The sequence below is a fragment of the Nilaparvata lugens genome, chromosome 4, assembly GCF_014356525.2.
Source record: "Nilaparvata lugens isolate BPH chromosome 4, ASM1435652v1, whole genome shotgun sequence".
NCBI classification, from domain to species: domain Eukaryota; kingdom Metazoa; phylum Arthropoda; class Insecta; order Hemiptera; family Delphacidae; genus Nilaparvata; species Nilaparvata lugens.
In genome coordinates this window covers 2,072,469-2,084,782 of record NC_052507.1, presented here as the reverse complement: position 1 = coordinate 2,084,782, position 12,314 = coordinate 2,072,469, and the positions used below count along the sequence as shown (strand labels likewise).

Sequence of the window (12,314 nt, the reverse complement as noted above, 5' to 3'; positions counted from 1 at the left end):
CCGCGTGTCTTGGACCTCTCTATAGACCTCCAATCTAACCAATGCCGACAGTTCGAGCGACTCAGTTAACCACTTACGATCTGTGCAAGTGTCTGGACGATGTGGAGGTGACGGTGGAGGTGGAGGTGGAGGTGGATGCAGAGGTGGAGCTTGCTTGCTGCAGGTTGCTCTTAGTGGCCTGCTCTATGAGACCGGCAGTCGTCTTGCTTCGTCCAATCACAAAGTCGAACCGGTCCTCCGGGTAGGCTTTGTTCATTTCGTTGTAGTAGACTCGCAGGTCTTTGCGCGAGCGGAACTTGCGCCCGTTTTGACTGCAAATAAACCAAAATCTTGACAAACAACATTGAATCGACACTACACTTGCTTCACATTGTCTCCTTCCCTTGAACTTGGACCCGTTTTGACTGCAAACAAACCATAATCTTGACAAACAACATTGAATCGACACTACACTTCATCTTGTCTCCTGCGTCCTTCCCTTGAACTTGCACCCGTTCTGCCTTTAATCTCGAGATGGAGGAAGCTCCCTACACACAGAGATTCTTCATGAATGAGAGAGTTGCAGCGTATCACCAACAATGGAGAGAGCATGTTGAACAAATGTCAGCTGATAGACTGTGTTTTACCAAAAGGACGTAGCTCCAAATAGCTTCCTGTGTATCTGTTCGGAAACAACACGTTGCTTTTGAGAAGATACAAAAGAGCATCTGTTGCTTATGGAAAGATATATCTCCAAAAAGCTCCTTGTGTATCATTTCGGATGCAACAAGTTGCCTTTGAGAAGATACAAAAGAGCATCTGTTGCTTATGGAAAGATATATCTCCAAAAAGCTCCTTGTGTATCATTTCGGATGCAACACGTTGCCTTTGAGAAGATACAAAAGAGCATCTGTTGCTTATGGAAAGATACATTTCAATAATAGAAAGAGGGCCGGACAATACACTCCTTTCACCTATCTCCTTCTCAGTCGTACTTCCAAACAAGCAGTTCCTTCCAAATCGAAAATGTATCCATGGTTCACAATTCTTGAATTTTCTCTAAATAATTGATAGACATAGCTAGCAGGATTTATCACGCAAAGAGTGCTCTCAATCTATATATATAAAAGCGAAATGGCACTCACTCACTGACTGACTGACTGACTCACTCACTCACTCGCAGAACTAAAAATCTACCGGACCAAAAACGTTCAAATTTGGTAGGTATGTTCAGTTGGCCCTTTAGAGGCGCACTAAGAACGGATTTGGAAAAATTCCCAAAGATACGCCCAAAATCCGCGTTTTTTCAGCGTTTTTTTAGCGTTTTCTCAGCTTTATCGAGAACAATCAAACAGAAAATGTTCAAATTTAGTACAGAAGCTCAGCTAGGGTGTAATAATGTTGTGTTAGAAGGAATTTGCAATAACGTCAAAGATGCGCCCAAAATTAGCGTTCTTCCAGCGTTTTTTTGCTTTTTCTCAGATTATCGAGAACAAATGAACAGAAATTGTTCAAATTTGATACAAAAGTTCAGCTAGGGTTTAATAGTGTTGTGTTAGAAGGAATTTGAAATAACGCCAAAGATACGCCCAAAATATGCGTTTTTTGCGCTTTCTTATCTTTATCGAGAACAAATAAACAGAAAATGTTCAAATTTGGTACAAAAGCTCAGCTAGGGTGTAATAATGTTGTGTTAGAAGGAATTTGAAATAACGCCAAGATACGCCCAAAATAAGCAGTTTTTTGCGTTTTCTCAGTTATTTTATCAAGTAATAGACAGAAAATGTTCAAATTTGGTACAGAGGTAGGGTCTAAAAATTTTGTGATGAGGTGACTTTAATATTTCATCAAAGATACGCCCAAAATCAGCGTTTTTCTCAGCTTTTCTGCGTTTTCTCAGTACTTTGACTTTCTGGTGGAATGAAGCATGCTCAAATGAAAAATGTAGGCGAGCGAAGCGAGCTCGCTAACCACATTTTTGGACGATCCAGTCGGGGGTCCAGGGGGCGGAGCCCCCTGGCTAGACGGATATGGCGAGTGAAGCGAGCCTGACGGCTAGTAATATATATGCTTATGCTTTTTTCAGGCCCAATTCAGTGATAAAACACACAAATAACTACATATAGACAAACTAATGAATCACACGTACATATAGGGTTTATAATGTTCAACATAAATATGTCTCGTCGGGTTCTCTTCATTTTTGTGAGTTCAAATGCCAAGCTCTCCCACAGTCCCCTCCAGCCATGACATGGCACGCTCATCCTCCAGGTGAATACCCTGAGTCCCCCTTCATAGGAATACAGTGGGCAGTCTTCCACCAAGTGCTGCATCGTCTGTACATCTCCACAGGTGCAGTGGGGGTCAGTGGCTATGCCCCGCTTGAGCACACCTGCCTGCAGATATACGAAAGCGATTCAACCTGCACCAAAGTTTCCTCTTCAAATCCATTCCAGGCAAAGGCACAGATGGGTCTTCCACCAACGTCTTATTCTTAACCCTACAGAGACACACTTTATGCTAACACAGTAGACACACTTGGGTGTTGAACACCCCAATTTAATTTTGCATTTTTCTTTGAAAAATATGAAAAAACAAGTACTTGGACCATACTTCATCATTTCTTAATCATTTTTGTTCCAAGTGCATACAGAAATCGAAAGTAAAGCACTGCTTATCAATATTTATACTAATTTTAGAAGTACGTATGTTCTGCCTAAGTGTTGGAGCTCCTAATCCGGTTTGAACGAATGGCTTGATCATTGCCAATGACAACTTCATCAAAAACTTACGTCTCTTCATTTTATTGTTTTGAATCTCAAGTTGTAGAGAATCATAGCATTCATTCCAATCAGATCCATCATCCCATACCACATTCGTAGTGACAATACAAGTAAATCTTTCTTATAAAAGTGTTTGATAAAAGTCCTACGTAAAAGACACTCTGGGGTGTTAGACACCCCAAACGAAGATCAAGATGACCTGGTGACCTAATAGAATGCTATTACTGACTGGAAGTGGTGGAGAGTAGTTGAAAATACTACAAACCAAATTTAGACTGGGCATAAATTCCCATTTTTTTTATATTGTCAACTGCAGAACAGAAAAAAAATCCCTGGGGTGTGAAACACCCCAGTGTGTCTCTTTAGGGTTAATGTTGACCTGAAACCATTCCTGCCGCCACAATTCTATAATATCTTGTCTCTCAACTTCCGCCAGTCGGAGATAATGTCTAGACCTCAATCTTTTAAGGGGTGGATTCAGCATATCCTTATTCAATTGCCCAATCCGTAATTTTTTAGCAGCTGGATCTAGCCTTTATCTAAATCAATAATAAAAAGAGGTTATTGACGACAAGAACATTAATTGAGTCTACAGCTGAGAAAACGGTTGCTCAAAACGTATGTATGGCGCATTGCAACCTATGGACGTGAAGCTTGGACAATGGATGTGAGAGAAGACAGACGAATTTCTACTTTTGAAACATGGTGCTACAGAAGAATGCTGAGGATCGTTTGGAGAGAGAAGGTGGTGAATGAAGAAGTGTTTCAAAGAGTTGGAGAGAGAGGTTGTCAACTGAAATAAATAAAAAGGAGAAGAGCACAACTAGTTGGTCAAATTCATCGACATGAGGGACTAACAAAAAGAATAATGGAGGGAATGCGCGAGGAAGGCCAAGACTGGAGTACATAGAACAATAATTGAAGAAGGATGTGAGATGTGCCAACTACAGAGACCTCAAAAGGATGGCGGATGACAGAGAGGCATGGGCAGTTGCTGCCAACCAGCCCAGCGGCTCTTATCCAAAGAAGAATTAATAGAAATGCTTCAAATCATTCCTACACTTTTGCAGGTTTCTACACTGTTGCAAGTCTGATGCCTAGTGACATCGGACTCCCATTGGAGAGATCGGATCTTTCAGTTGGAATAGACAGTCGATCCACTAATGCATCTTAACAATCTTCTCCGATGTTTTCCAATATAATCAAGATGTGCGTCTATAGCCTAAGGCTGGCCACCAACTGACAGAAAATTCATGATAAACCTGCATGACATGTTTATATAAACACAAACACAACCTGTTCATTTACCAGCGAAAGGTTTCTAAAATAAACAACCAATAACAATAACTAAACAACTAGAAAATTTCAAATTGACATGATAGAAAAATAATTAAACCTCAAATAGAGCAGCGAAGAAAAAATAGACAACAAGAAATGGAGATACAAAAACCTAACCTCAAAAAATTTTGTTTGAAGCGTTTCACAGCTTGACACAATAATGTAAGAAGACTGTGCATGCATGCATGTTCTAACAAGCATGCATGTAGTCTAAGGATACGAACAGAACGGTCAGGTGGATTTCAACTCGATAGCGTTCTTCTATAAATCATCTATTATATCATCTATAACAATGACTCCAAATTAATGTAGATTAATCTAGAATTTAGATTAAATGCATCCCGACACATAAACTCTATAGTGGGATGCTACACGATAGTTTAAGTAAATTAATCCAAGTATTTTTTTCCATATTATAAATGTTTTCATCACTTTACAGCTGTCTAGTGGCATCGAACTTCACCGAGACTTACACGTTCTGTTCGCACCTTTACAGATGTTAATAAAAATTGTTTACAATTTGGAATATTTTTTGTAAAATTGTTTAGAACAGTACCTAATTAGTAATAATTCTTGTAAAATTGTTGACAACAAAAATTTTGAATAATTCTTGTAAAATTGTTTACAACAATAATTTGGAATAATGTTTGTGAAATTGTTTACAATAATAATTTGGAATAATTTTTTTCAACAAAATTTGAATTATTTTTTCTATAATTATCTACAGAAATACAATTAATTGTTTACAACATAGCCTACATCTGCAATTAAGTTTGCAAGTTCCAGAACGTTTTCACAATGCGTTTAAATCAGTAGAATCACAGAAGATGTTAGCGTTTCAATCGGAGTTTAGTAATGTAACCTATATCATCATCCAGGGCCCTATTGCATGAGAAAATACAAGCTAATATTTTAGTAATTTCCCATTATAATGACCAGTTGCCTACTAAAATAATTAGTTTGTATTTTCTCACGCAATAGGCCTAAGATATCAGGTACAATCAATACATAAATTATTTATCACATGATTAACATTACTGAATCAATACATAATAAAATCTTTTTTTGTGGTTGAGAAACCGAAACCGGTCTTTCTAAGTATCAATAAATCTGTGTTTTTTTGACAATTTCTTAATCTTTTTCATTCAATCATTCAACCTAATAAAAACCAACATTGGCCAAGTTAATCATTGAGCAAGATATTTGAAATACAACTAGGTAAAATACAGTTTCAAGTACAATATGAAATACAGTGTTGATATAAAACAGTGTACAATACAAAACTTAGATAATAGAAACATCATAGATCGAAATATTTTAGCCGAAGTAAGGGCTAAGCCACACGAAGTGTTTTTTCAAGCGTTTTCAGACGAGTGGGCAGGGCATTGTAGTGGGGTATCATAGTTAGAACTAAGTTTAGTATTAGCAACTTTTGTATGTATAATATAACAATTATGTATATTATGTTTTGTCAATAAACTCCACAGGTTGCAATTCATTGGTAATCAGAGAAATTATTGAGTTCTCCGATTGGTTGATTATCAGCTGTTTCCCGAACACGAACCCAATCAGCCAATCGGAGAGCTTTCTGCCCTGCCGATTCGTCTGAAAACGCTTCATGTGGCTTGGCCCCAAGGAGATTAACAGTTGAGAAGTTAGTACTCACTTGACCAATAGAACATCCCACTTGGAACTATTTTTCCTGATGATTGTATGCTTTGTCCAGCCGGCCGGGAGTTTGCTATCCGGTATTATAATTGATTGCCTCATTTTACCTGGAAATTGAAAAAAATATATAAACGTTAACTATAGAATTATATTTGCTTACATAAGTTACTCACAAAAGTTCATAACAAAAGTTGCCCACGGCAATGTAAACCTAGGTAAACCTAGTTCCGCAGTGCAGGCTGGATGCTTGTCTGACTCGGACTAGGCGCTGAGACAGCAAATAATAGCAGTGTTGGTGGGAATGCGAGCGGCCGCAGTAACATCTTCCACCCAGCAATGGTCGGCTTAGTTCCGCCTAGCGGACAGACGAAAGATCAATCCAGTCGGTTATTTGATCCCTCCAGCCAGGCTCAGCCAAGCAGCCGAGACAATAGAACAATGGAGTGACGGTCTTATTCGCGTTCATCAGCAGTTTTCTTTCTCACGATTATTTTGATTTTTGTATTGCCTATAAACTCCAGCCACCAGTAAAAAGTTTCCAGAAACGTGGTGTACTACCATATTAATGACTTTTCATGATGATTTTTAATTATTTAAAAACATTGTTGACATTCTGAGCCTTCAGGCTAAACTTGGGGTCGCTGAGAACGAATCTGCAATCAGAATTTCTCTATCACGAAAAATAACGAAAAAAATCCAGCTGTTGATCTTCCGGCAACCGTTAACAGTCATCCTGCAATGCGGCCGAAACACTTCCAAGCCAGACACCCATCTCAAATGACAACAACGCCAAGCTGTGAGAAACCATCCTGCACTGCGGCGCTAGGTTAAGGGTTGTGGTGAGGGTTGGGTGGGTTGATCATTGTAAGCCACTGTTCATCCGGTTGAAGTGATGACAGTCTTCAATCTCTATATATATATGAGTGTTTGACGTTTGTGAAGAAAAATCTAGATTCATTCACTTTAACTAACATAATTCATGGTCATGTAACAAGGAGAAACCAGAATATATTCCAGTCAAGAATCAGATTGGAGCGAACAAGTAGATGCTTTCCCTCATCTGGTTATAGGTGTTTTTAATATGCTACCTAACGAAATAAGAAGCCTGCCCCTTGTGACTTTCAATAGAAGGTTGAAGTCAAGGTTGATCTCCAACCCCTTCTATTCTATTAATGAATTCCGGGAGGCCAACTTCAATTCAATGATTGCCAGCTCATCTGTACAGTAATTATTTTATCTATTATATTCCCAATTTAACCACATTACATTACCAAGTTATTTTTTAAATAAGTGCAATATTTCTAAAGTTTTTAATTTATTGTGATACATTCTGTGATTCATCTATATATATAAAAGCGAAATGGCACTCACTCACTGACTGACTGACTGACTCACTCACTCACTCACTCACTCGCATAACTAAAAATCTACCGGACCAAAAACGTTCAAATTTGGTAGGTATGTTCAGTTGGCCCTTTAGAGGCGCACTAAGAAATCTTTTGGCAATATTTCAGCTCTAAGGGTTGTTTTTAAGGGTTTAAAGTTCGTCTTTTAGCATGTATATTCTTCTTCTCCCAATCTCTTAATTATAATTGAAATTTCCATATCATATGTTTCTATAGAACTATAATCTAGATAGAGTACCTCTTCGAAACAGTTGTTAACTGGCAACTAAATTAATAATTTTGTCAGGTTGGCATTAAGTTGAGTTGACTTTGTTAGGTTGGCACCAAGTTGAAGATTTAAATGCATTTATCGCAGAAAAATTGATTGGGCATTTACAACAATAATTTGGAATAATGTTTGTGAAATTGTTTACAATAATAATTTGGAATAATTTTTTTCAACAAATTTGAATTATTTTTTCTATAATTATCTACAGAAATACAATTAATTGTTTACAACATAGCCTACATCTGCAATTAAGTTTGCAAGTTCCAGAACGTTTTCACAATGCGTTTAAATCAGTAGAATCACAGAAGATGTTAGCGTTTCAATCGGAGTTTAGTAATGTAACCTATATCATCATCCAGGGCCCTATTGCATGAGAAAATACAAGCTAATATTTTAGTAATTTCCCATTATAATGACCAGTTGCCTACTAAAATAATTAGTTTGTATTTTCTCATGCAATACGCCCCAGATATCAGGTACAATCAATACATAAATTATTCATCACATGATTAACATTACTGAATCAATACATAATAAAAACTTTTTGTGTAGTTGAGAAACCGAAACCGGTCTTTCTAAGTATCAATAAATCTGTGTTTTTTTGACAATTTCTTAATCTTTTCATTCAATCATTCAACCTAATAAAAACCAACATTGGCCAAGTTAATCATTGAGCAAGATATTTGAAATACAACTAGGTAAAATACAGTTTCAAGTACAATATGAAATACAGTGTTGATATAAAACAGTGTACAATACAAAACTTAGATAATAGAAACATCATAGATCGAAATATTTTAGCCGAAGTAAGGGCTAAGCCACACGAAGTGTTTTTTCAAGCGTTTTCAGACGAGTGGGCAGGGCATTGTAGTGGGGTATCATAGTTAGAACTAAGTTTAGTATTAGCAACTTTTGTATGTATAATATAACAATATGTATATTATGTTTTGTCAATAAACTCCACAGGTTGCAATTCAATGGTAATCAGAGAAATTATTGAGTTCTCCGATTGGTTGATTATCAGCTATTTCCCGAACACCAACCTAATCGGCCAATCGGAGAGCTTTCTGCCCTGCCGATTCGTCTGAAAACGCTTCATGTGGCTTGGCCCCAAGGAGATTAACAGTTGAGAAGTTAGTACTCACTTGACCAATAGAACATCCCACTTGGAACTATTTTTCCTGATGATTGTATGCTTTGTCCAGCCGGCCGGGAGTTTGCTATCCGGTATTATAATTGATTGCCTCATTTTACCTGGAAATTGAAAAAAAATATATAAACGTTAACTATAGAATTATATTTGCTTACATAAGTTACTCACAAAAGTTCATAACAAAAGTTGCCCACGGCAATGTTGCTGCAAAAGCGAGCGGTAAACCCAGTTCCGCAGTGCAGGCTGGATGCTTGTCTGACTCGGACTAGGCGCTGGACAGCAAATAATAGCAGTGTTGGTGGGAATGCGAGCGGCCGCAGTAACATCTTCCACCCAGCAATGGTCGGCTTAGTTCCGCCTAGCGGACAGACGAAAGATCAATCCAGTCGGTTATTTGATCCCTCCAGCCAGGCTCAGCCAAGCAGCCGAGACAATAGAACAATGGAGTGACGGTCTTATTCGCGTTCATCAGCAGTTTTCTTTCTCACGATTATTTTGATTTTTGTATTGCCTATAAACTCCAGTCACCAGTAAAAAGTTTCCAGAAACGTAGTGTACTACCATATTAATGACTTTTCATGATGATTTTCAATTATTTAAAAACATTGTTGACATTCTGAGCCTTCAGGCTAAACTTGGGGTCGCTGAGAACGAATCTGCAATCAGAATTTCTCTATCACGAAAAATAACGAAAAAAATCCAGCTGTTGATCTTCCGGCAACCGTTAACAGTCATCCTGCAATGCGGCCGAAACACTTCCAAGCCAGACACCCATCTCAAATGACAACAACGCCAAGCTGTGAGAAACCATCCTGCACTGCGGCGCTAGGTTAAGGGTTGTGGTGAGGGTTGGGTGGGTTGATCATTGTAAGCCACTGTTCATCCGGTTGAAGTGATGACAGTCTTCAATCTCTATATATATATGAGTGTTTGACGTTTGTGAAGAAAAATCTAGATTCATTCACTTTAACTAACATAATTCATGGTCATGTAACAAGGAGAAACCAGAATATATTCCAGTCAAGAATCAGATTGGAGCGAACAAGTAGATGCTTTCCCTCATCTGGTTATAGGTGTTTTTAATATGCTACCTAACGAAATAAGAAGCCTGCCCCTTGTGACTTTCAATAGAAGGTTGAAGTCAAGGTTGATCTCCAACCCCTTCTATTCTATTAATGAATTCCGGGAGGCCAACTTCAATTCAATGATTGCCAGCTCATCTGTACAGTAATTATTTTATCTATTATATTCCCAATTTAACCACATTACATTACCAAGTTATTTTTTAAATAAGTGCAATATTTCTAAAGTTTTTAATTTATTGTGATACATTCTGTGATTCATCTATATATATAAAAGCGAAATGGCACTCACTCACTGACTGACTGACTGACTCACTCACTCACTCACTCACTCGCATAACTAAAAATCTACCGGACCAAAAACGTTCAAATTTGGTAGGTATGTTCAGTTGGCCCTTTAGAGGCGCACTAAGAAATCTTTTGGCAATATTTCAGCTCTAAGGGTTGTTTTTAAGGGTTTAAAGTTCGTCTTTTAGCATGTATATTCTTCTTCTCCCAATCTCTTAATTATAATTGAAATTTCCATATCATATGTTTCTATAGAACTATAATCTAGATAGAGTACCTCTTCGAAACAGTTGTTAACTGGCAACTAAATTAATAATTTTGTCAGGTTGGCATTAAGTTGAGTTGACTTTGTTAGGTTGGCACCAAGTTGAAGATTTAAATGCATTTATCGCAGAAAAATTGATTGGGCACTGCTACTTCAATCCTGGGAATATTATATTACTAGCCGTCAGGCTCGCTTCGCTCGCCATATCCGTTTAGCCAAACGTTGAGTCTGGACCCCCGACTGGATTGTTCTAATATATGATAAAAATGCTCAAATGAAAAATGCAGGCGAGCGAAGCGAGTCGGGGGTCTAGGGGGCGGAGCCCCCTGGCTAGACGGATATGGCGAGCGAAGCGAGCCTGACGGCTAGTTCAGAGTATAAAATTAACCTTCAACATTCGAAATTTTAAATCATCATTCCTGGACCGAAAATCAAGTAACGAAGCAGTGTGTGATTACATAACCTTATCTTTTGGACAAAATTAACATTTTATCAAAATCTTTGGAGAGGAATAGTACAGGCTCAGCCTAGTTTTTCATCCAATGTCATAATTATATTATGATTATAGTATTCTATACAATAAATGAATGAATGAAAAAAGTTCATCTCTAAGGATTAAAAGTTATAAGTGTTTTGCATGAATTATGTCGTTTATTGTTTGTATTTTCAAAGATCTGTGATAATAAATTAAGTTAATAATATAATGTTATTGTAATTATTAATATGACTTATCTGTAATAAGACCAAGCCTAATGTACTTGATGTATTTTCTAGTCTGAAATAAATCATTGAATCATTGAATGTCAAGCATTTTACGAGAATGAGCTAAGGTGATAGATGCCCACATATATGTTCTATTTGTTGTAATCGGCTTGTGTTAACAGTGAAATTTGGAACATAAACGACCTTTAGCATGGGGTATCTTCTTATGCCATCTTTCCTCTATGACTGAACACAAGAAATAAAAATGTAATAATTGTATGATTATTTATTTATTTATTAGTACAGTCACAAACACGATATTTCGAAAGAGAAACAGGCAATTGCCCAAAACTTCTTCAATTCCTTGATTTTGGCACATAAATAGTCCAAAGTGAGGTTAAGTTTAAAATTTTTGTTTTTACCAAAGATTAACACTCAGAGAATACGATTCGAGATATGACTGATGAATTTTGAATTTCGAAGGGTTGATAAGAGCCGGAAATAACACTAAACAATCCGAAAGTTTCAATAATATTGAAATAAACTTGAAAATTTTGAGCAGAAAAATTAAAACTACTATCACTGCAACTATCAGTTGATTTTTATGCATTTACCGTCACCGCCGTCAATGAAGACCGGCTGCGCCCCGTCTGGAACATCCCCACTCCACCTCTCGGGATCATCCTCGTCGTCAGCCTTGGCACGTCGGTGCCTGTCCTGTCGCCAATCCTTCACCTCCTGACCGCCATTGTCCTCCGATTTGTGCTGAACACACAAAAAATGCAACAACAAAATTGATGAATCAAGTATCACGGTAAAAAATCACTTGATAAAGTAGTAGTTCTGTGAACACTAGACCTCGCGCTCAGTAAGTTACATTGACCTGTTGTTATGTTTTCTCAAAAATTAATAAATAACTTATCAATTTAAAATGTATAGGAAAAATCCTACATAAACATAGAGCTTTCTGTCCTATCGTACCGTGACGTGTCGTCCCGGAATGTGAGTGTGAGCGCTGTTATCAGGTCTGGCTGTCGTCGATACGCCAATCCAATCAACCCATCAGATAACATTCTGTGTTGTCGTGTTGGCGAGAAATCGGTGTGTTGAAATCAACAAAATAAACTTCCATAATGCTGATTTCCTACAAACTTCTTTTTTCATTTTTCATGATTTTAGACATCAAATTATCTAATAATATTTGTTGCAATTTTAATCATCAGATTAAAAAAGAACTATCAATCAATAACTCCAAACTTCAAACTAGAATATTGGCCGCAGCTTATGGAAAGACAAAGTTAGTAGACAACTGTCTACTAACTTTGATGGAAAGATACATTTTCAAGATGTTCGATGTTTTTGAACGGGTAGTATTATAGTCC

The 12,314-nt window shown here is 37.4% G+C and overlaps 1 protein-coding gene across 1 annotated transcript in view; it reads right to left on the bottom strand.

Moving 5' to 3' along the window:
* The window catches only part of LOC111047947, a 137,601-nt gene that overhangs the window by 62,014 nt on the left and 63,273 nt on the right, over nucleotides 1–12,314 (bottom strand). The window contains exons 11-15 of the mRNA XM_039425648.1: nucleotides 11,547–11,697; nucleotides 8,588–8,696; nucleotides 7,786–7,805; nucleotides 5,767–5,875; nucleotides 78–311 (exon numbers count right to left, since the gene is read on the bottom strand). Coding sequence (XP_039281582.1) covers nucleotides 78–311; nucleotides 5,767–5,875; nucleotides 7,786–7,805; nucleotides 8,588–8,696; nucleotides 11,547–11,697 — 623 coding nt within the window. The remainder of the gene's footprint in view (nucleotides 1–77; nucleotides 312–5,766; nucleotides 5,876–7,785; nucleotides 7,806–8,587; nucleotides 8,697–11,546; nucleotides 11,698–12,314) is intronic.